A 25,414-nucleotide genomic window follows, 5' to 3' on the forward strand; every position below is an offset into this window, starting at 1 on the left:
TGAGTCTTCATTGATTAGCCTTTGGGCCGTATCAACGTGCAAAGTTCCAGAAACAAAATCATTATGAAAATTTGATCAAGGCAATTTAAAATGGGATTTGATAAAATACAATTTAAAATGGAATAAAATACAATTTAAAATGGAATGGGAATAAAAGACAGCCTAAAATGAAATTGGAGTAGAATACAATAATCTAAGATATAAGTAAAATATGATAAAATTATATTTCGGTGTCATCCTTACAATCTACCACAATCAGTCCCACCTATGCAGATCTCAACCGAACCGTTTTGTTTTAAGTCCTGTGCTGTGTTAAATATTATTTTCTGCTTCTGGCCGTTTGATATGGAGATCCCAATGGGTCATTTATTTGGTAAAGAGACCAAGGTACCTGTCTTTTTCCCCCTGTTTGTAAGTCAAGGACTACCTGTATGTGGCAGGTAAAAGTATGGCCCGGGGGGGGAGGGACAAATACATGACAAAAGACCCTTGCCCTTCCAGACATCCAGACGAACCTGATTATAGATCAAAATTTTGGAATTAGGTCATATTTCTCAATTTTGGCAACTTGAAAGTGTGTGGACTTCAACTCCCAGAAGCGTTCCGCTATATAGGTCAGGCGAGCCCATATTCAATGACTTTTATATTTTTCACAAGACAGTTTTGTGTTACTTTTTTCCTCCTCTTATTGCAGCTGGAGTTTGCTGTCGAGATGACGTGCCAAAATTGTGTAGAGGCGGTTCAGAAAACACTGCAAAAGACCCCAGGTGAGATCAGCCTCAGAACTATCAACGCTTAGTTTATTTTAAATCCCCCCCCCCTTTGTGATATTTATAAATAACACAAAGTGGTGAACATATCCAACACACACCTTCTTCCTCCTCCTGTTTTCCCCACAGCAACAATCCTGTGAGGTGGGTTTTGCTGAGGGAGAGTGACTGGCCCCAAGACACAGCAGCCAGTTTTGTGTCTTAAGGCAAGGCAGAACTCTCTGTCTCCTTGTGACTGGCCCAAAGTCACTAAACTGGTTTTCATACCTAAGGTGGGATTAGAACTCCTAGTTGCCTGGTTTCTACCCAATTGTTTACTTCCTCATCACTTGATTTTACTTACTGAAATTCCATAGATGTCGAAAACGTGTATCAGAAAGGCAACTCAGTTTTCGATCCACTTTTCTGGCCGAGTAGGAAGGACTTGTGGCTTGCCAGCAGCCAGCGGAGCTGGTAGCAGATTCGGACAGTGAGGAGGTTGGGGAGGAGCCTGGGCCAGTCCTGGAGTCTGGGGAAGGCTCTGAGGAGGGCTCTGTGTCAGAGGCAGAGAGGGGGCCAGGGCCGTATGCCAATTATCAGCTGCCTTCGCAGTCAGACATCAGTGAGGCAGAAGAACAGCTGGAGCCTGTTCCCAGTGTGCGCATGCGCATAGTTACCAGACAAAGGGGACAGCTAAGGTACAGGGGTCGACCTGGGAGGAAGGCCACAGCTGGACGGTGAATGGCCCCTCCCAGAGGAAATAAAAGAGGAGCAAAAGGGAAGTCCCCTGCTTGAGCTGGGGTTGGACTAGATGACCTACAAGGTCCCTTCCCACGCTGTTATTCTGTTTTTTTAAGAGGCAGGAAGCAGACTCACTCTTAACAGCCCCCACCCTCCTCAAAAGCCCACAGCAGATGTCCGGACTCAAGAGATAAAGAGATAGCTAGGTCTATTCATAAGCAAAAGCCCTCACCCAAGATCCAACACAGGTAGGATTCGCCCTCTACACATCTAGCAACAGAACTCACCACATGGCCCGTGGGGAGAATACATCACCCAGCAAGGCTCAACCAAGCTCTCTGTTTTCTTACAGGCCTCCGCATAGTTGACATCCAGCTGGATTCGCAGACTGTCCTGGTGGAAACAAGCCTTGGTAGTGAGGAAGTCCAGAACCTTTTAGAAACTACAGGGCGTTATGCTGTGCTGAAAGGAATGGGAAGTAATGTGCCAGGTAAATGCCAACACGATCTTCCACTTCCTTTCCCTGGAATAAATCCCCAGCAAAGTTTTAAATTGCTCTATGATGTACAGAAGGGCTGAGGGGCTAAGACCTGAGCTTGTCGGCTGTTCGAATCCCTAGCGCCGTGCAACGGAGTGAGATCCCGTTACTTGTCCCGGCTTCCGACCTCCCTTTTTTTCCTCCCAAGGATTGCTCGGCACTGCCGCCGTGGCCATGGTGTCAGGCCGTGGTCTGATCCAAGGCGTCGTGAGGTTCCTGCAACTCTCGCCGGAAAAGTGCCTTGTGGACGGCACCGTCGACGGCCTTCAGCCGGGGCTGCACGGGCTTCACGTCCACGAATTTGGAGACCTCAGCAGGACTTACGAGAGGTGAGAGGCTCTAGAATAGGAGGATCAAAACTTTTAAAAGAAAATAGATCAAATCAGTGCGTGAACAGAGTGGCACCTGGGTGTCATACATTCTAATGCAAATAAAACTAATGAAACGAATCATAATTATTACATTCGATCAGCATGTGATTCTAGCGATAATGCGCATTTATATTCGATCATCGTCATTCAATTATTCCATGTTGTATCTCATTACTTTTATTATCTGGGGTAGACATTAATATTCCCCCTTCCCTTGTTTCTATCACTTATCCTAGCTTTTAACTGTATCCCATTTCGTTAAAAAGCTATTCCTGTCTATCCTAACGTCTAATCATGTCACCCACTTGAAAGAAGAAAAAGGAAAGAGAGAGAGAGAGAGAGAGAGAGAGAGAGAAAAGAGAGAGCAAATACTCTGATTTTATCCCAAACAGTTGTGGAGACCACTTCAACCCTAAAGGGGAATGCCACGGAGGCCCCCAGGATCTACACAGGGTGAGTTGGATCCACCGCTTGCCATTTTATTTTACTTGCGTTGATGTCTCTTCTTACCTTGTATGGACTTCCAGGTTGCTGGCATGCGACAGGTTTTGGGGTGTTTAAGGAGAGATTGGAGAGCCGTTTGTCTGGGATGGTACAAGGTTTCCTGCTTCAGCAGGGGGGTTGGTCTCTAGAACAGCTGCTTCTAGTCACCAACTGGTGATCAACGAGAAAACTTTGGTCCGCAGAAAAATGATTTGCATTTTTTATATTGCACTAAATCAGGGGTCCTCAAACTACGACCCCTGGGCCGGAGACATGCAATGAACGCTTGTGTTGCTGCAGAGAGACTCCCCTTTGGGGTCTTTTTGTGCACGTCGGAGTGGGGCAGAAATTCCGACTTGGGGTCTACTTCGGCCTCCTGGTGGGGGGCTTTGGCTGAAGGCTGGAGGGAAGCGCCGCTGGTGGGGAAGAGCCGGAGGGCCTCGTTCCAATGGGATTGCATCATGGTCTGGAACTGGCTGACCATCTCAGCCCTCTGAGCCTCCAGGCGCCAGTACCTGGCCTTGCACTTCTACAAGACTTGGAAAGCCTATGCTCCTAGTCCTCAGTGAGGTGCTCCTGCTGAGCTTCCTTCTCGGTCAGATCCAATACGAACTGAGCTGTTTTGCCAACTCTTTCTCCTGGTGGCTGCTTTGCTCCAGCAACTGCTTCCTGTTGGGGCCCTAAGGAGCCCGGGAGGGCAGGCGTGGAGTAGCTGGGAGGGGCAAGTAAAGACTGGCGAGGCGCCCCTTGATGTGAGTGACATTGAGTTGGCCACACCCACCCAGTCACATGACAGCCTAGCCACGCCCACCCAACCGGCCATTAGGCAGATCATATTAGGGGTCTGCGGGATTTAAAATTATGAATTTAGTGGTTCCCCGAAAGGTTGGTGACTCCTGCTCTAGAAGACCTCCAAGGTTATTCTGCTATGCTATTCATTGTGACTGTAAGTTGAGGACTGAATTGTTTTTCAGCATGTAGGTGACCTTGGGAACATCTTGGCCACTGCTGATGGGAGAGCATCCTTTCGGATGGAAGATCATCAGCTGAAGGTGAGTTGCTCCGGAGCAAAGAAGCCGTCCAGCAAATGGGTGGAATGAAAGAACTCACTGGGGCAACTGATCAGGTAGGGTGGGTTTTCAGCAGCTGGTTATATTTTTCCTCCCTCTTTTTGATAGTAGTCTTCCAATATCTCAGGGGTTGCCACAAAGAAGAGGGAGTCAAGCTATTCTCCAAAGCACCTGAGTTTAGAACAAGAAGCAATGGGTGGAAACTAATCAAGGAGAGAAGCAACTTAGAACTGAGGAGAAACTTCCTGACAGTTAGAACAATCAATCAGTGGAACAGAAGTTGCCTCCAGAAGTTGTGAATGCCACAACACTGGAAGTCTTTAAGAAGATATTGGATAGCCATTTGTCTGGAACGGTATAGGGTTTCCTGCCTAGGCAGGGGGTTGGACTAGAAGACCTCCAAGGTCCCTTCCAACTCTGCTATTGTATTGTATTGTATTGTAAAAATTGGATAGAATATAAATAGAACAGAATTATAGAATTATAGAACAGAATAGAATTAGAATAGAATTATAAAATAGAATAGAATGTCTATAAAAATAAAATAGAAGAGAACATAAAATATAGATATAGAATAGAACAGGATTCAGAATAAAAATAGGATAGAATATAAATAGAACAGAACAATAGAATTATAGAATAGAATCGAATCAGAATAGAATAGAATTATAAAATAGAATAGAATGCCTATAAAAATAAAATAGAAGGGAAGAGAATATAAAATATAGAGAATAGAATAGAACTAGAACAAAATGGAATTATAGAATAGAATGTCTATAAAAATAAAATAGGAGAGAATATAAAATGTAGCGAAGAGAATAAAATAGAATTAGAACAGAATAGAATAGAATTATAGAATAGAATAGAATTATAGAATAGAATGTCTATCAAAATAAAATAGGAGAGAATAGGAAATATAGAGAATGGAATAGATGGGGATAGAATAGGGAATAGCAAGTAGCGAATGGAGAACAGAGAATGGAACGGAACATGTAGTTGGACGCACAAGGAATTTGTCTCCGGGGCGTAAGATCTCAGCGCATAAACCACCAGCCCGCAAGTTCTGCAGAAAGTGACTTCCCACCCTTACAAACATCCTCCTGCCTCTACAGTCACATGGTCATGCTTTATGCCCTCGACCGCCATCATCCATTTATAACCCTTGCCGTCTCCCGCGGTCACACGAGCGTCAGTCTCAACCTTCTTCCCTGCCGGCTTCTGGCAAGGCAAGTCAACGGGGAAGCCAGCAGGGAAGATGGCCAACCGCACTCCGGTGATGTCTTCCTTAATGACCACATCACTTGCATAACGACCAGGGTCATAAAATTGGGCAGGATCCCACGATGCCTCCCTTAGCCACTTCGCCGCCAAACGACGAATCTTTGATCCTTTTCGTGGTCATAAATCAAGGACTTCCCCTACAGATATCTGTCGGGGAACAAGGTTGGGTCCACTCACGGCTCCGTCGTCTTCTCCTCCTTAGGTGGACGATATAATCGGCCGCTCCTTGGTGATCGACGAAAGGGAGGATGACTTGGGACGCGGGAATCACCCTCTGTCCAAAATCTCTGGAAATTCCGGGGAGAGGTGAGGAATCCAGACCAGATTTATTTTTTCCCACCTGGGTTTTCTGAGTGTCTGTGAAGAAGCAGGAATAATCCACAGATTAGGACCTGCTGTTTGCAGGTAGTCCTCGATTTACGACCGTTCATTTAGTGACTCTTCGAAGCTACTGTTCGAAGTTACAACAGCCCTGAAAAAAAAGTGACTTATGACCGTTTTTCACACTTACAACCATTGGTCACGTGGTCAAAACTCAGGCGCTTGGCAACAGCTTCATACTTACGACCATTGGAGCGCCCTGGGGGTCATGCGATCCCCTTTTGCAGCGTTCTGACAAGCGAAGTCAAATTCCCTTAACAACCATATTGGTAACTTGACAACTGTGGCGGCTCACTTAACAACTGGGGCAAGAAAGGTCGTAAAATGGGGCAGTGCTCACTTAACAGAGGTCTGGCTTGGCCACAGAAACGTTGGGACTAAATTGTGGTTGTAAGCCGAGGAATACCTGGATTGTGCCCAGGTAGTGCTTGAGTTATGACCAGTAACCTTGCAAGTGGGGTATGATTCTCAGACTTCAACTCTTACATACATTCCCTCTAGTTTAGAAAATATTTGAAAATTTATAATTTTCAAATATAGAAAATTCCTACGTAGGACCTGATAGCAATCTTCCAGTATTTGAGGCGCTGCCGCAAAGAGGGTGTGTGTGTGTCAATTTATTTTCCAAAGCACTGGGAGGTAGAAGAAGAGGCAACGGATGGTAACTAATCAAGGAGAGAAGCAGTCTAGAACTAAGGAGAAACTTCCTGACAGTGAGGAGAATCAACTGGTGGAACAGCTTGCCTTCAAAATTATGGATGCACCATCACTGGATATTTTTAAGAAGAGATTAGACACCATTTGTCCAGAATGGCATAGTCTCCTGCTTGAGCAGGACTAGACTAGAAGACCTCCAAGGTCCCTTCCCTTCCCTTGTGGCAAAGTAGTTAGAATGCAGTATTGCGGGCTAACTCTGCCGACTGCCAGCAGTTCGATCCTGACTGAATCAACCTTCCGCCCTTCCGAGGTCGGCAAAAGGAGGACCCAGGTTGTCGGGGTCAAGTTGCTGACTCTGTAAGATGCTTAAGAGAGGGCTATAAAGCACCGTGAAGCGGGATATAAGGTTAAGGGGTACTGCTAAGTGCGAAAGAAGGGTTGGCCATGATGGCACAGTGTCAGAATGCCGTATTGCAGGCTAACTCTGCCCACTGCCAGCAGTTCGATCCTGATCAGCCTTCCGTCCTTCTGAGGCCGGTAAAATGAGGACCCGGATTGTTGGGGGCAAGAAGCTGACTCTGTAAACCGCTTAGAGAGGGCTGGAAAAGCACCGTGAAGCAGTGTATAAATCTAATTCCTATTGCTATTCCAACTTTGTTATTCTGTTCATTCATTCTAAACCAGCTTTCTGTCCAGATAAAAGGTTATTTTTGCGGAGGGGGGGGGGGGGAAACAACTTGACCTCTCTCTCTCTCTTTCTCTTTCCCTGTTTTTATTTTTTTTTTTTTATTGTTCTCTTTGCAGAGTGGCCTGTGGAATCATTGCTCGCTCATCCGGCCTCTTCCAGAATCCCAAGAAAATATGTACCTGCAGCGGAATGACCCTTTGGGAAGAGCGGGAAAGATCAGGCAGCAGGCTAGGCCAGGCCGCTCCCGAACAACCCACTCCGCATCTGTAGGACGCTGACCTCCACTGCCCCTCCCTTCGCTTTGGAGTTTGCAGAGGGGGTTCCCCAATTCTCTTAAGGTGGGGAGATCTCACTTGGTCTTCTGAAATGACCCCAATAAGGCAGGTTCGTGCTTGCGTGTCTGGAGAGAGGCAAAAACATACATATTAGCTTTTGCTAGCAAGGGTGAGAAGATCATTTTTGAACTTGACAGATTTTTTTCCCCTCCCCAAACCTCTAAACATTCCAATAAAGCCCATCAATAATTAGGTTTTAGTTTGCTTTTCCCACATATACAATTTATTTAGGCTTAGGTTTTGGGGTGTTTTTATTATTTATTTTTTGTTTCCTTTTGCTGCTTCTTCCTATGCCCCCCATTTTAGGATTGTGGGAACAGTGCCTTTCCCCCTTCTGTGCTGGGCACGGAAGGCAGAAAATCGACAGATCTGGTCTGCGGCCATAGATGAGGCTTAGGCTGGTGTGATTGCAGTGGGTAGTTGAAAAGGGAGAGCTCCCCCTTCCAAATGGGGAACTTTCTCTGTTAAGTTGGGGCAATATGAGACGGCGATCTTTATCCTGCCGTCTTTATCTTAAGAGGAATATATTTAGAGGTTGCTACCATAGCAAAAAAAGTGTTACTACATGTAATATCAGTGTACAGGCAGTTCTCGACTTCCAACCGTTCGTTTAATGACCCTTCAAACTTACGATGACACTGGAAAAAAGTGACTAACGACCGTTTGCAACATCCCCACGGTCTCGGGATTAAAATTCGGACGCTCACCAACGGGCTCCTATTTATGACGGTCGCAGCGCCCCGGGTCGGGGGGTTGTCACGCAATTTCCCCCTTTCGGCCACCACCTGACAAGCAAATTCACTTCAACACCCGTGTCACTAACATAACAAATTGCAGCGATTCGCTCAACAACCTTGGCCAGAGAAGTCGTCCAAGGGAGCAAAATTCAAATTGGCCAACGTCTCACTTAGCCACGTAAAAACTCACTTAACCGCTGTGTTGTTTTAACACTGGGAATTTTGGGCTCGATTGTGATTGTATGTCGAGGACTACCTGCAGTACAAAATGATTGTGTATTAGGGTGTGGGCTTGGGAGTGGATTTTTCACGCGAGGGTTCTGTCTGGGACAGTTGGTGCAATTTGAATGGCTCCTCTGTTTTGTCAGTACTTTTTACTTCTTTGACCTTCTATTAAATTATGTAATCTTCTTAAGCAGCTGCTGTGTCTCTTCTGGTTTAATGCATTGCTTATAGATACGATGGATCTTACCTATAAGCCAAGAAATGAAAAGAGGCTTTCTCCTGGGGAGGAAAGTGATGGCAAATCTAGACAGCATCCTAAAAAGCAGAGACATCACCCTGCCAACAAAAGTGTGTCTATTCAAGGCTCTGGTTTCCCCAGTTGCAATGGATGGCTATGAAGGTTGGAGCATAAGGAAGGCTGAGCGCCAAAGAATGGAGGCCTTTGAACTCGGGTGCTGGAGAAGAAGACTCCTGCATTGAGTCCCTTGGACTGCAAGGCCATCCAACCGGTCAGTCCTAGAGGAGGTCAACCCTGGCAGCTCTTTAGAAGGCCAGATCCTGAAGAGGAAACTCAAATGCTTTGGCCACCTCATGTGAAGGAAGGACTCCCTGGAGAAGAGCCTCATGCTGGGAACGATGGAGGGCAAAAGAAGAAGGGGACGGCAGAGAAGGAGGGGGCTGGATGGAGTCACTGAAGCAGTCGGCCTGAGCTTCAATGGGCTCCAGAGGATGGGAGAGGACAGGAAGGTCTGGAGGAACATGGTCCATGGGGTCACGATGGGTCGGATATGACTTCGCATCTAACAACAAAGATGTTGTTAGGGTTTTTTTGTGATATATCCATTTTGGAAATTCCATGGTGATGCTAACCATTTTGTGGCTGATTTTTCGAGAGCGACTTTTAAGAGGCCTGGATTTCCAACTCCCAGAAGTCCATGTATCTTAAAAGTTTGCCAAGTTTGAAAAATGACTGCCTTAAATCTTTTCCGATTGGCAGCTGTAGGGTAAAGGAAGCTACAGGAAAGGTTTTAGTTGTACCACAAACTTTTTAATTGCAGGACTCTCATCAATTGTATGTTCCATCAAAGAACAGCTCCCAGTGTCTAAATCACAGGCTGAAATTTGATTTTCTTTTCATTATTTATGCAGCTGTCACTATCCTGCCCATAAAGGGGGTGTTTGTGTGCAAAGAGTCTCAAAAATCCCACCTGCGGATAAAAGCAATCTTGTACAATTTTAGATCTATGGAACGCGGAAGGCGCTCCATTGCGCAAGCGCAGTGAGAAAAGCTGAGGAGCTGGTTTAAGTTTCAGTGCACCATAGAGCTATTCACGCAAGAGCGGCGCATCTTGAATGGTCCTCCTTTTCCCTTATAATAAGAAACACCACCACCACACCACCCCAATGCCCGCGGGGAACCCATGCTTCTTTCGTGTTATAAGGCTGTTTCGTAAGATCATCCGGGCCTCTCTAAACGAACGGGGTCTACTGCGCATGCTTTGGTTTTTTTAAGGCTGCCTGTATCGTACGAGAGCACATCATCCGGCCTCTCTAAACGAATGGGTTCTACTGCGCATGCTCCGAAGCAGACAGTCTCCCGCCACGGCGAGAACGCGAGATCTGGCGTTGAGGAAAGTGGGCGTGTCCAGGCTCAGCGCATGCGCGTTCCGTTTTTCCCCTCAGAAAGCGCGTCGCTCTCGCGGGCGCCATTTTGAGCGGCCGCCTCGCCTTCTTTCCTTCTCCCGTTTTGTTTTGTGTGTGTGTTTTCCTCCCCCCTCCCGTTTTCTCCTCGGGACCCGCGATGCAGGCGGGCGTGAAGGTGTTCGTGGGCAACGTTCCGGAGGAGGCTTCGCAGGTGGAGCTGCGCGACCTCTTCGAGGCGGCGGTGCCGGGCGAGGTGCTCAAGGTGGCCCTCATGAAGCAGTTCGCCTTCGTCCACCTGCGCGACGACGCGGCGGCCGACAGGGCCATCGCGAAGCTCAACGGCCACCTGCTGCACTGCCACCGCGTCGTCGTCGAGCTCTCCCGCCCGAGGCCCACCCACACCGTCAAGATCTTCGTCGGCAACGTCTCGGCCGCCTGCACCAGCGGCGAGCTCCGCGTCCTCTTCCAGGAGTTCGGGCCCGTCGTCGAGTGCGACATCGTGAAAGGTAGCGGGGCCTCCATCTCTGTCTCTCTCTCTCTCCGCTCGAAAGGAGCAGGGGGGGGAGAGGAAAAGGCGCCTTTCCGGTCGCGCAGATAGACTGCCTGTAGACTGGGAGGCTCTCCGCTTCCGGCGCGCGTTTCGGCTGATGGCGGGAGTCCTCGACTTACGACCTCTCACCCTTTCTTCCACCCCCCCCTTCCCCAAAAATTTTCCCCCCATGGCACCTGTGTGGTGAATTTGGCCTCGTTTTTTAGGACGTGCCATGGTGGTTAAGCGAATCCCTGTACAGGTAATCCTCGACTAACGACCGCTGGTAGTCCTCGAGTTACGACCTCCCCATTGCCCCCCCCCATGGCCAAGTGAAGCAGCTGTGGTGGATTTTGCCCTATTTTTAGGACCGTTCATGCCACAGTTATTAAGCGAATCGCAGTATAGGTAGTCCTCGACTTACGACCCCCCCTCCCCCAAGGGAACCCCAAACTTCTGTTGTTTCAGCGTTGACGTCGTTTCAGTGAGTTTTGCCCCCATTTTACAAATTTTCTTGTTAAGGGAATCGCTGTGGTGGTTCAATGAATTTAGTGCCCCCCCCCCCCCCCTTGTCCAAGAAGGTCACAAAAGGGTGGCCCTCGGATACAGCACCGGTTATAAAAAAATGAGCCTGCCAAGCAACAGAATTTTGACCCCATGGCCGTGGGGTTGCTGCAAAGGTAACTGAAAAATGGTCTTGTCACTTTTTTCCACGGCCGTTCTAAACTTTGAACGGTCACTGAAAAAAACTGTTGTAAGTCGAGGAGTACCTGTAGTTAAATGAGGAATGCATTTGTTAAGTGAATCTGGCATCCCCATTTGTGAGAAGGCCGTTAAAGGGGGATCATGTGACCAAGGGACACTGCAATGTTCATAAGTACACGCCAGTCAGCAAGCGGCTGGGTTTTGATCACATGGCCATGGGGATGGCAGCAGCGGTCACAAGCGTGGAACAACAGTCGTAAGTCGCTTTTTTTCAGTGCTGCTGTAACTTTGGTCAGTAGACAAACAGTTGTAAGTCGAGGACCGCCTACTGTTGAGAATGGTGGAAGGGGGCGGGATGTTAAAGGATCGGACTCCAGGGTGGGGGTTTGCTGTTCTAATTCTCATTGCTCTGTTTCCCCTTTTCATCTATTCATTAGCTTTTGCCACAGCTCCGACGCTGACCAAACGCACCAGCGGGTGGCGGTTTGCAAAGACAAGCGACAAGGCCGCCCTTTAATCCTTCGGCTCGGGCGCCGCCACACACGACGGAAATGGCTGGGGAGGGAGAAGGGGGAGCTTTTTTGGGGGGGCGGTTGGATCGGACCCCGGTCGCCAAGTGGCACCAATGACGGAGCGCAGCGAAGCGCCGTGAACATCTCCCCTTTGGGTGCACTTGTGGTGGGTGGTTCCTGTTTTATTAGTGTGAATTCCTTGCCGAGGGAGGGGGGGGGGAATGGGAATATGGCCTCCAGTCTTAGGCCAGATTTTTTTTTAATTCGTATCCTGCCTTTATTATTTTGACAAAACACTCAAGGCGGCGAACATATCCAAATACACCTTTCTCCTCCACATTTTCCCCACCACAGCAACGTGTTGGGCTGAGAGAGAGGTACTGGCCCAAAGTCACCCAGCTGGTGGGACTAGAACTCGTGGCCTCCTGGTTTCTAGCCTGGTGCTTTAATCATGGTTTGCTTCTGTTATAGATGGCTGCAATGCCCAGAAGGTTGGAGGCGGGGGGGGGGGACGGGGGACAAATATTTATTTGGTTATCTGTCTGGTTCTTCCAAGGGTCTCATTGTAGAGACCCATAGGTCTTTTTTTCAATCTTTTTGCCATTATTGTGAAAAACTGCAGTTTTTAAGTGAATCACGTGGCTGTTGAGTCAAACCATATTTCCCCACTGGCTTTCCTTGTCACACATGGCAATCAGGTGACTCCAGGACATTGCAACCATTGTAAATACATGCCGGCTGCCGGGCACCCAACTTTTGATCGCAAGCAAAATCCCGTGGGGTGCTACAACGAGCAAGTAACTTTTTTTCAGTGCCGTCGTAACTTTGAATGGTTGCTAAACAAGAGGTTGTAAGCCAAAGACTTCAAAGAGGTTGAGTTGTTGGAGATACGGGTCCAGACATTTTTGTGCCTGTAGTCAAAAGGAAGACCAAAACGTGTGCCTTGTAAAAAAAAAAAAATATTTTTCTAATATATTTTTCCTACTTGCAGTGCAAGTATTCCGAATGGCAGGTTGTGAAAGCATGGATTGATAGTCTATGCTAGTAGTCATTGATAGAAAACCTCCATGGAAATTATAGTGGTTTATAATGAGCATGATTCATCAGTGAACCAGCTCAAGTATAAAATAATTTGGCAAATGTGACGTAGATAAATCCTCATGGAAATGGAAAAAAGGCATGTTGGGGAAAACCAGTGAACTGGGTCAACATTTTTGCCGTAGTTAACGGATTAATATATTCTTAAGGCTTAATGGAGAAAATATTTTGTTTCCATGAAAGAGCTGAGAAATATCCTCAAATGACAATATTTATAGTATAAATATAAATGTTAATCTTTTCATTATATTTAGGTGCCGTCCATCTCTCTCTGCAAAGTGACTCTACAGAATTGTAGAATATGTAACCTTAAAGTCCATACAATTTGCAATTGTTGTGCTTCCCTGATTTAGTAGTTGGTTTGAAAGAGCTGCATGTCACTCAACCTCTGTGTGTGTGTGTGTGTGTGTGTGTGTGTGTGTGTATTATATATATGTATTAAAATGTTTCTTTTGGAACTTTCCAAAGTCTGCTGTACAGTTGCAGGACCCGACTTTACAGCACATAGTACAGAGCAATGATCAGAGGCAACTGCCTTTTCAGCTCCAATCAGAATCTCTCCAATTTTAGTATTGCAGACATAGGTTTTATATCCTTTGATGGGCATCATGCTAGTCTCCTTTGGTATAAGCAGTTAGCTTTTTTAAGAATAAAGTTGCTTGTTACCCAAGAATTATAACCCTAATTTATATCTATTTTCCCATAGTTTCTGATTAATGGATAGTTGGGTACATTGTTTAATTTAAAAAAAAGTTCAAGAGTTGAAAGCCATCAGTTCCCACTCCTAGTTGGTTTCTGATTTGCACTAACTTGGAGAAGGAAAAAGACATTTTGATAACTTGTTCCTGAGAGTTTTGATAATCTTGAGTCTATAATCACCAATGTGAATTCAGCAGGGAAAAGTCTTAACATACTGTATTTATCGGAGTATAAGACGCACCTTTTCCTCCCGAAAAGAGGGTGAAAATCTTGGTGCGGATTATACACTGAATACAGCATTTGTGGCCTCATGAAATGTGGCCCCCTTCACAAAAATGGACGTGCAGAGGGTTTGGGAGGCCTGCAAATCGCTCCTCGGGGCTGGGGAGGGCAAAAACAAGCAAAAAAGGAACACCCTACAAGCCTCCTAAAGGCTATGCATGCCCTTTTTTTGCCAAAAAATGGGGCCGTTTTCGCGAAAAATCTTGGTGCACCTTATACTCCGAAAAATACAGTATATTCTGCACCTGATGTGAAGTGTAGGAGATGCTTGTATGTGTTCTGTGTTCTGAATCTACATAAAGTTTGCACTGTAGAAAGATAACCAACATTTCACATAACAACTTCTCTTGTTAATTGAAATTCATTTTCCTCAAAGCTATGAAGGGTTCTACTGATTAAAGTCATGTAAAAATACAAATTTACTATGGGCTGTCCAAATTAGGCCACCGGTTTTACCTTAAAAGATCATTCCATTTTTAATCCTTTTGAACACAATACTAAGCACACTATTTTAAAGTGTTTCTAAGAAGATAAAGGCCCAACTTAATATTAAAAGCTGTTGACAGTTACATCGTACTTTACACATTTAGGTTCAGTTGAAGTAGCAAGCATAGAAATCAGAAGCAACTCCCTCCCCAACCCTATTATTCTCTGTTCTGCGTCTTCCCCATTTTTGGCTGGCGATGACATACTGATAGCATCCACAGTCTTTTCTTCAGAATTAATGTGGTGAAGTCAAAAGATGAAGCACCATGGAGATAACTGTTTTGGAAGAAACCTGTGGGATTCTTTAGTCCCTGTTCAGTTCAGTCTCTGACGCATGGCCTCTTCCACCTCTGCCTAAAAGGTTCCAGAGAACAAGAGGCAGCTCTTTAACCGGCAGTGTATTCTACTGCTAAAAGCTCTCGTGGGAAGTTTCTCCTAGTGTTTGCCTGAGTCCAGTTCTAATTTCGCTCTTGGGAGTTTTTTTTTTTTAAATCAAACCTGTTGTGTCTTCTGCATGGTAACCTGGGAATTACCGTAGTTTTCAGAGTATAAGACGCACCGAATACAGCCATTTTTGGCCTTCCGAAGCTGCGCCCCCGCATCCCATTTTTCGCAAAAATGGAGGCATTTTTGCCTTCCCCCAGCCACCAGCAGCATTCTGTAGGCTTCAGCAGAGCTGGGGGAAGGCAAAAATGCCCCCGTTTTTTCAAAAAATGGCCTGTTTTTTGCCTCCCCCCAGCCCTGTTGAAGCCTGCCGAATGCTCCTAGGGGCCGGGGAGTACAAGAACTATTTTTCTTACTTACCGCTTCGAAATCTTGGTACATCTTACACACTGGTGGGTCTTATAGTCCGAAAAACACAGTAATCCTTTTCGTGAACCAGCTAAGCAAATTGTTCAGACGCTAAGAGGCATTAGTGGGTGAGAGGGGAGCCCTGGTGCTAAGGCAGCAGATGTTCGGTATGAGCCACGGTGGCGCAGTGGTTAGAGTGCAGTACTGCAGGCTAACTCTGCCCACTGAATCTCACCAGGCTCAAGGTTGACTCAGCCTTCCATCCTTCTGAGGTGGGTAAAATGAGAACCCAAATTGTTGGGGGCAAGAGGCTGGCGCTGTAAATGGCTAAGAGAGGGCTGTAAAGCGGTAGATAAGTGCTATTGCTATCTTGTACCTGCTAGGTTCCAGTAGCCTCTTCGTTGTTCCTTGTAGTGGTTAGAATTGTAAAGCCGCCCTCTATTGGACAGCCATTTGTCGAGGGTGGTATAGTCTCCTGCATGAGTTCCAAGGTCCCTTCCCTTCCCTGGTGGCACGGTATGGCAGGCTAATTCTGCCTACTGCCAAGAGTTCGATTCTCACCTCAGCCTTCCACCCTTCTGAGGTCGGTAAAATGAGGACACAGATTGTTGGGCGGCATCTCTCTAAACTGCTTAGAGAGGGCTGGAAAGCACCGCGAAGCGGTATATAAGTGCCGTTTCTATTTATCGCAGACAGAGGCTGCTTCCCAGCGGATACGCGGCCGCTTAAGGCCTTTCTCTGTATCCAAGGCGTATTCCCGATAGCAATGGTTTCCACTAATGAAATGTCATGTGTTCCTTATTGATAACCTTCTGTCTGCTGCTTTATCAGACTACGCGTTCGTGCACATGGAGAAAGACGAGGATGCTAAAACCGCCATTGAACACCTTAACGGAAGAGAAATCAAGGGCAAAAGGATTAACGTGGAACTGTCCAATAAAGCTCATAAAAGGGGGATTGCAGGATACATTGGCCAGTTCGGCGGAGACGAAAAGAACAAAATACCCACTTTAGAGAATCTGCAGGGCAGGAATGATGGCATGAGATCCGGCAACCTTGCCTTCTCGATGGGGAACCCTGCTTATTCTTCACTTGACTATGACTATCAACAGCGGATGGGCACTAACAGCAAATTTGACTCAAATGGCCAAGCCAGGCAAATCTCCCCTTCTTTCTTCAGAAGAGACCGGAGCCCGCTAAGACGCTCGCCCACCAGAGCAGGCTACGCGCTTCCCATGACCGGCCAGCAAGCTTCCTACAGAGACCAGCCTGCCGCATCGCTTGGGATGGCCTACAGGCCTCAACCGACCACTGGGCAGGCGGCCATGTACCGAGCCCAGCCCTCCACCATGCTGTCAAATGCCTACAGAGCCCAGCCCTCTGTGGCCAATACGCAGGCGGCAGCCTCAGCATTAACATCCTATAATACCCAAGGCTACGGAACCCAGGCCACTGCTTCCCAAGTCGCCACTTACGAAGCCCAGCCCTCCACGACATACGCTGCTGCCGCTGCTGCTTATGGGGCCCAGACCGCGGCCTCCTACGCGGCCTACGGGGCCCAAGCAACCGCTCTCTCCGCCTCTTACGGAGCCCAGTCGGCAGCCAGCCAGTCAGCCTTGTACGCAGCTCACTCTCTCTCAGCCCAGCAGGCGTCCTATGGAGTCCAGCCCGCCGTGGGCCACGCTGCTTCCTACGGGGCTCAGCCTTCGTCGACTGCGATACAATCTGCTTACGGGACCCAGTCTGCAGCCAACCTGGCAGCTGCTTACAGTATGCAGGAGGCCGCTGCGGCTGCTTACAAATCGCAGCTGTCTGCTTCGTTGCCCACGGCCTACAGAGCCCCAGCGGAAACGGCCTATGCAGTCCAGCAGTCTGCTTCGGCCCCCGTAGCAGCAGGGTATAGGTCTCAGGCTTCAGCGTACAACGGGTTAACCCAGACCGGGCAGCAGGCAGCTTCCTATGCGGGCATTTCCCAGGCAGAAACTGCTGCTCTCCACCCACTCTATGAACGCACACGTCTCTCCCCGCCACGCGGAAGCCGTGAGGATCTCTACAGAAAAGCGGCGGCAATGAACAAGAGGTATGCGGCTTTGATCATGCTTTGCGCAGCAATCCCACCTTCTGTCCGAGGAGCCCTCTGTACTTCCAGAGGGACTCAAAATGGGACTCCATTCTGCAGTTCCTTCAGTGTGCCTGAAAACAGGGAAGGGGTTGGGAATGGGGCTCGCCAACCCCCTGCTTCATTGATTCTGCCTTCCTCCCTCTTTCAGCCCTTTTCTCTGCTTTTTCCATTTAAGGGGAAAGGGAGCCAAAGAATAGTTACAGCCATAATTTACCTCTCTCCCAATCTGCATTATCATAAATACATGCATATAAGAAGAAGAGACATCCTAGGGGCCAAAAACACCTGGGCAATTTGGTGGAAGGTGCATGGGTTCTGTTTCCTGACCCTCCCCTATCATGTGAAAGTGAAGCTAGGCACTTTTAAGTTACCGTATTTTTCAGAGTATAAGACGCACCTTTTCTCTCCCCCAAAAGAGGGTGAAAATTTGGGTGCGTCTTGTACACCGAATACAGCATTTTTGGCCTCCCGAAACCCTGCTCCCTTTGCAAAAACGGACGTGCAGAGAGTTTGGGAGGCTTGCAAAGTGCTCCTGGGGCCTGGGGAGGGCAAAATCGATCAAAATACTAGCTGTTTTTTGCTAGTTTTTTGGGGGGGGCAGCCCCCAGGAGCACTGTACAAGCCTCCCAAAGCTCTGGAAGGCCCTTTTTGGGGGGTTGCAAAAAACAAGGCATACAGAGGATTGGGGAGGCTTTCAGAGTGAAAAACCTTTTTTTTTTTAAAATTAACTTCTTCAAAATCATGGTGCGTCTTACACTCCGATGTGTCTTATACTCTGAAAAATACGGTAGCTCCTTAACTCAGCTTGAGCACAAAGGTACTGAAGGGATGTATTTGGTTCTTACCGTATCCAAAAGTTTTCTAGGTTCCAGTCAGCTTGGGGAAAACATACCCTGCTCGGTGTATATTTTGTGCCACGTTGGAGTCCAAGGTTCAGTGTGGAGTGTGAGACACCATAACCAAATCCTTTAAAAACTTTTAAACGTTTTCTTGGCCAGATTATTAACGGAACTTTTCCTACCAGTACTGGGAGTTAGAAAGGCTAGTACCTCAATGCAGTTTAGAATCCTTTATTCATCTTTTCGGGAATTTAATTTCTAGACTGTAGTCTCATCAAGTCTGGAAGAGCTTAAGTGCTTTTCTTAAGCAAGAATTTATAGTTTAACTAAGGCAGTGATGGCAAACCTTTTCGGCACCGAGTGCCCAAACTGGAACGTATGTGCATCATGTGGGCACATGCCGGAGTGCCGGTAACTCAAAGACAAGCTGGCTGGCCCGCATATGCCTTATTTTTGGCCATTTTCTGGCTGTTTTTGCCCCAAATACAGCCCAGAAAAGGCCCGAAAAAACAGCCTGTTTTTTGGGCCATTTTACTCCGTTTTCCGGCACCTATGAAGACCAGAAGAGCAGCCGGAGACTGCGTGCGTGCCACCTCTGGTGCTCGTGCCATAGGTTTGCCATCACAGCACTAAGGGATTCTCTCCATCCTCCAAAACACAGGTAAAACGGCTCTAATTCTTATCAGATAGCAGAGGGTGGGGGGAAAATCTCCTTTGGATTCTTCTAAAAAGTTCCTATCCATGTTCACACCTTTCATTGCTCTTCTCTACCAGATTTCTTTTTTTGGGTGGGGTGGGGTGGGGGAGGGAGGCACAGCCTATATTTAATTGGGGCATTTGCCAGGAGCTTTTTTTTCTTTTCTTTTTTAATTCACCAAATGTCTCTTCTCTTAACCAGGTACAGTACTGATCTCTCAGATGACCGCCGTTTATCTGACTTCTCTGATTTCCGCCGTTTATCCGACTCCCCCCATGCGTACCGCCACTCGCCAACAAAAGCTCAACTGGATTATCGCCGCCTCCCTGAAATGCAGTCTGATGCCCGTTACGCAGGTGCCTATGGCGATTACTTGCGTAACGCACAACTGCAGCTGCATGCTAGTTACCAGCGCCGTCTGTAGAGGAAATTTCCCCGCCTTCTGGGGTGGGACTCTGTTGCCGTGGCCTCCGCCGTTGTAACCCATAAATCCCAGCTGCTGCGTTCGATTTCAGAAGACCCTTTTAGTCCTGACATTTCTTGATCATGGGTGCCCTAGGCCACTTTAGCTAAACATTTCTCTCTTTTTTTTGTTGTTGTTGTTCTTCCTTACGCCATGTAAAGGGTGTGCTATTAGGTGAGTCGTATATGTGCTGCCCCAATGCGAGCAATTTTATTTAAAAAACAATCTTTGGGGTGATTGCCTTAAAGTTGGCATTATCTTTCGCCTCTGAAGCATCGTACATTGGTGCACACTGGACCTCTTAAAACCAAAGTGTGGTGTGGGAAGGGGGTGGGGGGTTGTTTTGCACCAAGAACGACGATCACTTCAACTGCTTCAGTTCCCCGCCCAATGAAAAAATAACTCTACCTGGTTAACCTTTCATTTAATGATGGGAGAATCACCTTTTCAAATCTGCTCATTTGCTTTTATGTAACGGCATCCTTCCTTGATTTATGACCGCCTAGCCTGGGCAGGTAAACTTTTATGTTAGAAGTGAGTTTAGATCATTTTGGGGAGGGGGAGTATATTACTGTAAATAAAATGGACTCATTGACATTTTAGACCTCCCAGTTGTGTTATGATTTTGGTGTGCGTTCGTGCATGTGCGCAAGTTCCCGTTAGTTCACCCTTACCTTTCTTTCATCAGTATGTCTGTAAAAATCACCCTTGCCCAGCTTTGTCCCACTGGAGGTTTTATCCTGTGGGACAGCTCCTGTTATTCCTGACCATTTTCCCCATATGGGTTGTGGGTCAAGACGTCAATAATGCAGAATTGCTGACACGTTTAGTCTGGGAACGAGTGCTCTAAAACGGGTATCAAACTCAAGGCCCAAGGGCCTGATCCAGCCGCGAAGTGCTTAGATCCGGCCTGAGGGGCTGCCCTGGAAACAGCAAAGGACCGGTCTGTGTTGCCTCCGCCAGCAAAAACTGAGCTTGAGAGGGCCACATGGTCTCTTTTTCACCAGCAGAGGATTGTGTCCTGACGTAGGCTTCCTGATAAAGCATAAATCACACGCTTAGTCCTAAAAACCCTCTTCTATTTCAACGGCTGTGAATTATGGTCATTCACAGCCCGTAAAGATTCAGAAAAAGTCTGCGAAGAGTCCGATAGATGTCTGCCACAGTCTTTCGGGATATTGCTGATCAGCACCCACCTTTATCTCCCTTGAAAGGCTGCCAGAGACCTAACTGCCAATTAGGTTTGCAAGGCCAAAGAGAGCACAGAGTCAAATGGAACTTCTCAGAGTTTGAACCGACCAGAACGAACAAAATTGCTTCTTGCAAAGGCTCAGGGCCGTTTGCTCCTCTTTTATGGCTTACGGGAGGGGCCAATCATCTCCAAGCCTTATTCCCAAGTCTCCCCTTTTTGTCTTAATTGTTCTTGCCTTCTGGCAGCTCTGCGCATGCGCACACAGGGAACAGGTTCACACTGTTCTGCCTCGTTGATGTCAGGCTCTGGAGGCAGCACATCACTACCAGATGGCCTTGGCCCCCTCTCTGACGCAGAGCCCTCGTTCAAGCCTTCCCCAGACTCCAGGACTGGCCCATGTTCCTCCCCCCAACCTCCTCACTGTCCGAGTCTGCTGCCAGCGGATCACAACAGGTTGCTGGAGGCCGTCCTAGCCAAAAACCGAGCTCGGGAATCTGTTTTCACTGGCAGAGCGCTCAGGCCACCCCAGGCGCCCCTGACACGAGTGACATCCTACCCTGGCCACACCCATCACAGCCCCCTGAGGTCAAAAACAACCCTGGTGCGGCCCTCCGTGAAATCAAGTTTGATACCCCTGCTCTAAAACATTCCCATGGAGAACTTAATTCTGCCTGGGGGGTCCTGAACTGCAGACCAGGCGTATCAAATGCATTTGAATTCCTAAAAGTCCAGCTTTCCCGCTCCACAACCGGAGTTACCTTTCCATACATGAGGGACTAGGTGCGCGTACAGCGTGAAAAGACAAGTCGCAGTTGCTAAGCCTTGTGTAATACAGGTAGTCCTTGACTTAGGACCACAGTTGGAGCAAATTTATTTTGCTAACGAGACATTGCTTAAGGGAGTTTGGCCTACGTTTATGACTTCTCGCCACATTCATTAAGGGAACCCTGCCGTTGCTAAGTTGGTAACAGTGAATCTGGCTTCCCCATTGACTTTGCTTGTCTGAAGCTCGCAGATATGTTGTAAATGTGAGTCAGTTGCCAAACGTCTGAATATTGATCATATGACCATGGGGATGCTGCAACGGTCCGAAGTGTGAAAAATAGTCATACGTCACTTTTTTCAGTGCCCTTGTATCTTCGAATGGTCACTAAACGAAGTGTTGTAAGTCGAGGACTACCTGTAGTTGCGTGTGCAAAGCTCTGTCCACCCATTGTGTTCTAGAGATAAATCACCATTTTCTTTCTGTCCCATTTGACCTCCAAGCTGTCCATTTGTAAAACAAACAAACCAGACAATGTCGCCTCCCTTGGGTGTGAGGCAAGGTGAGTTCTCAAGATAGGGGGAAAGAGAAGCGCGTGGATGCGACACTGGAAGGTCGGGAATACTTTTCTTTAAGGGGAGTTGTGATTCCTGGCAACTGAAGTGTGTTGTGGCCTGCCCAACAGCCGAATCAAGAGGAGGAGGAGGCGTGGGAATCAGGGTCAGCATCAAGGCAAGCTGAGAGCTCCGAGGGGAAGAGGGAATGGAGCTGGCAGAGAGAGAAACTGAGGCGGAGCCTGGGCCGTCCATCAGCCCTCTGATGGAGAGTCAACAACCCACAGGTCTGGAGGTGGCTGAGGAGGAAGAGGAGGAACAGCTGGGACCAGTCCCTAACGTGCAGAGGAGAGCAGTGGAAATCTATGGGCCGGTCCTTGGGACAGAAGAGCCGCCGCTGCTAGCAAAGCCCCAGCCTAGCTCTGGGGATAAAAGGCAGGGGGCAGAGATGTATAGATGTGGCAGACGACTATTCATCTCCCTGCCGGACGGACTTGTTAGCCTGAGAGAAGCTTTGCCGGGGCTGCCGGCACTCCTAATAAAGGAATCTTGAGTTAACATCTGGAGGGTTTGTCGTGTTTGGGGAGCTGGGTCAGAACAAAGTGGCAAGGGTTACTTTCCCCCAAAAACCAATGCTTGCTTTATTCATTGTGCTAAACCGTGGCTTGCTTCGCCATGGTTTAATAGACAGGTTTCTAATACACATCAGTCAGGTAAGTTGGGCATAGATTCGTAATTGGTTACATCCACGAATTTCACTTAATTCAGCCTCAACAAGAGCTACCTCAGGCTCCAAACTATGTGGAAGATTAAAGAAACTGGTTCCCGTTACAATATAAACATAAATCCAGGAGTTTGGTCAGTAGGTCCTGAAGGACCCTGACTTTGGGTTCTCCATTATAACAAAGTAGGAAGACTTGATGGTTTAATACTCCCAGTTAAAAGAACTTTCAACACAATCATTTTTTTCTGCCTTTCTCCATGCCAAAAGACTCTGCATTCGGCACCAAGTGACATTTAAGCAGTAAAAATGAATTTAAAATTGGGAAAGGCATTATTGCACTGTCGCATCCTCACATTTAAATACTGCAAGGTACTTGGATAAGAAACTTGGTCCCGGCTCTTTAAATTTGATTTTTGTGTGTGTGCGTGTGTTAACATCCAACTTAGCCGGTATTGTTTCTCGGCAAGATTTTTGTGGGTTCTTACGGCCGTGTAATCTGGATCCTATCATTCATCCCTGCATAAAAATCAGTTAATGTTGATAAGTATTTCATTGGGTCTGGATTTTGTTTCTTGTTTTCCAATTGCATTGCATTGGCATCCTTCAGCCCAAAGACTATGGTACAGTGCTCGGGAAAGAGGTAGAACTGGAGTGTCCTCTCCAGAGTACAAGGCCTGCGTAGATTAATATGGAGGATTGACTGTTACCGAAGCAGCAGATTTCCCCCCTCTCCACGTCTTTGAAATAGTCCAATGGAACGGCAGAGTTGATAACAGTTGGTTCCAGCTGCGTCGCAGGAGTTACCGGAACGTAGTTGTACGCAGTCGCAAACTGCTTCCGGGACTCCTGAAGCCTTTTCCAGTAGTGGATATAGCCACAAGGCAGGGGAGGTTTGTAATCATTTCCCTTCTCTTAGAACAGGGGTCGGCAAACTTAAACACTCAAAGAGCCATTTGGACCCGTTTCCCACAGAAAAGAAAACACCGGGAGCCACAAAGGTCCTAACCGGAAGCCCCCTGTTCAATTCTGGAGCTGACCGGAAGTTCAGTTCCCCCACCATAGAGTCTCCTCCTAGCGCGGCGTCCTTTTTCCTCTACCCTCAAAACCGAAAGCCCTATCAATTGTGGGGACAACTGGAAAACCCTCCCCTTGCCATAGAGTCTTCTCCTGGCGCACTCTGTTTCTCTCCCCCTCCTCCCACTGGAAGCTCCTCTCAAAATTGTGGCGACGACCGGTGACAAAGCCGCAGCAGAGGGAGGAAAGCGTTTGCTGACTCCTGTCCACTCTGCTGCCTTATCTGCCGTTGGGGGGTAGAGCCCTCTTCCGCCTTCAAAACCGTTGGCCGTCTTCTGCAACCCTGGAAAGGGACTCTTACGAGGTCCTACCAGCCGGGCCAGCTGGACCAAGGTTTTTTAAGGAGGTGTTACTCCTCCATCACTCACCCTTTGTCCTGGCTTGTGATAGGCAGAGCCTGGCTTTCCGAGTGCTGGGCCCAGGATGGCGGGTTTTTTCTTATAGAATGCAAACTTTTTTTAAAAAATTGCTTCCGAGAGTTGGGCCATTTCTGCCTGATTGACTGGATTTGAGAGTACAGATAGTCCTTGACTTACGATCTCAATTGAGCCCAAATTTTATGTTGCTAAGCGAGACATTTGTTAAGTGTCTTTTGCCCCATTTTACGACCTTCCTTGCCACAGTTATTCAGTGCAGTTATTAAGTCAGTAACGTGGTCGCTAGGTGAATCTGGCTTCCCCATGGACTTGGCTTGCCAGATCACAAAAGGTGATCGCATGACCCCAGGATGCTGCAACCATCATAAATAGGAATCAGTTGCCTAACTGTCTGAATGGGTGGGTCCCTTTTTTTTGGTCACTAAATGAACTCTTGCAAGTCAAGGACTATCTATCTAGCCTCCAAGTCTTTAAAAAAAAAAAACTCTGCCGCTAGTTGTATAGGCTGACTAGCCAGAAAAAAAACCTTTATGACATCCTTTAATTTTGGTCACCATACGACAGAAAAGATGTTGAGACTTTGGAAAAAGTTCAGAGAAGAGCAACTAAGATGATCAAAGGCCCGGAGACTAAAACATACGAAGGGCTGCAGGATTCGGGTCTGGCTAGTCTAAAAAAAGAAGAATTAGGGGTGATACGATAGCAGTCTTCCAGTATTTGGGGGAAGGGGGCTGCCACAAAGAAGGGGACAGGGGCAAATTATTCTCCAAAGCACCAGCGGGCAGGACAAGGAACAACGGATGGAAAGTAATCAAGGAGAGAAGCAACCTGGAATTAAGGAGAAACTTCCTATCCGAACAATTAACCAGTGGAACAGCTTGCCACCAGAAGCTAAGGCTGCTCCATCACTGGAGGTTTTTAAGAAGGGTCTAGACCAGGGGTGTCAAACTCCCGTCGTCACATGATGTATCGGGACTTTTTCCCCCTTTGCTAAATCGGGTGGGAGCGGGAGCCAGCACTTGAGCAGAGGGCTGGACTAGAAGACCTCCAAGGCCCCTCCCAGCTCATTTATTCTATTCTAATTTCAACAACCCCATGACTTATTAACCGGTCCCGTTATAATGCTGCTCATTGCATTAGTTCTTCCAAACCACGGACTTCAAAGCTACAAAATTAAACCTTTGATCCGGGGAATCCTCGAGAAGAATAAGGCACAGAGCTGCAGGTGAGAAGTAGGAAAAACTTGTCCTCTTGGACCAGTTTGAGTACTGAGTAATGTCAGAGCTTGGGGGTGAAGGGAGTCGTTTCCTTTTGGGGATGAAGGGAATCGCAACCCGTCTCCTTACAGGGCTATAAAACTAAACTCTGTGGCTAACTGTGACGTGGACCGATCGTCTTTTTTATTTTATTTTTTTATCTTGCCTGAAAAAAGGGTTGGGAAATTTTTATCCACAATTCACCTTTTGTTGAGAGTGGAAATGTGTATCTCTCTATTGTGTTTTAAGGACACAGTGGCTCAGTGGCTAAGACGCTGAGCTTGTCAATCAGAAGGCCGGCAGTTGGGCGGTTCGAATCCCTAGCGCCGCGTAACGGAGTGAGCCCCCAT

The 25,414-nt window shown here is 47.5% G+C and overlaps 2 protein-coding genes across 2 annotated transcripts; both read left to right on the top strand.

The window, feature by feature from the left end:
- Positions 1 to 712: 712 nt before the first annotated feature.
- On the top strand, positions 713 to 7,229 carry CCS (copper chaperone for superoxide dismutase; the record flags this gene model as incomplete). The annotated part of the gene is made up of 7 exons (XM_081967913.1): positions 713 to 767; positions 1,843 to 1,980; positions 2,177 to 2,357; positions 2,792 to 2,852; positions 3,857 to 3,934; positions 5,436 to 5,539; positions 7,076 to 7,229. 7 exons carry the CDS (start codon positions 713 to 715, stop codon positions 7,227 to 7,229), a joined length of 771 nt encoding a protein of 256 aa, XP_081824039.1.
- Positions 7,230 to 9,917: 2,688 nt separating this feature from the next.
- Positions 9,918 to 19,726, top strand: LOC309400140 (RNA-binding protein 14-like). Its single transcript, XM_081968485.1, has 3 exons — positions 9,918 to 10,406; positions 15,835 to 17,083; positions 18,863 to 19,726. Exons 1-3 carry the CDS (start codon positions 10,058 to 10,060, stop codon positions 19,083 to 19,085), a joined length of 1,821 nt encoding a protein of 606 aa, XP_081824611.1. The 5' UTR covers positions 9,918 to 10,057; the 3' UTR covers positions 19,086 to 19,726.
- Positions 19,727 to 25,414: the final 5,688 nt, after the last annotated feature.

This window comes from Natrix helvetica (assembly GCF_964273705.1).
Source record: "Natrix helvetica genome assembly, chromosome: 16".
Taxonomy (NCBI): domain Eukaryota; kingdom Metazoa; phylum Chordata; class Lepidosauria; order Squamata; family Natricidae; genus Natrix; species Natrix helvetica.

Excerpts from the sequence above, each read along its gene's own strand:
- LOC309400140 (XM_081968485.1), top strand. The coding sequence starts at position 10,058 with ATGCAGGCGGGCGTGAAGGTGTTCGTGGGCAACGTTCCGGAGGAGGCT. Across the intron at positions 10,407-15,834 it reads CGAGTGCGACATCGTGAAAG|ACTACGCGTTCGTGCACATG; the intron begins GTAGCGGGGCCT and ends CTGCTTTATCAG. Across the intron at positions 17,084-18,862 it reads GCGGCGGCAATGAACAAGAG|GTACAGTACTGATCTCTCAG; the intron begins GTATGCGGCTTT and ends TCTCTTAACCAG.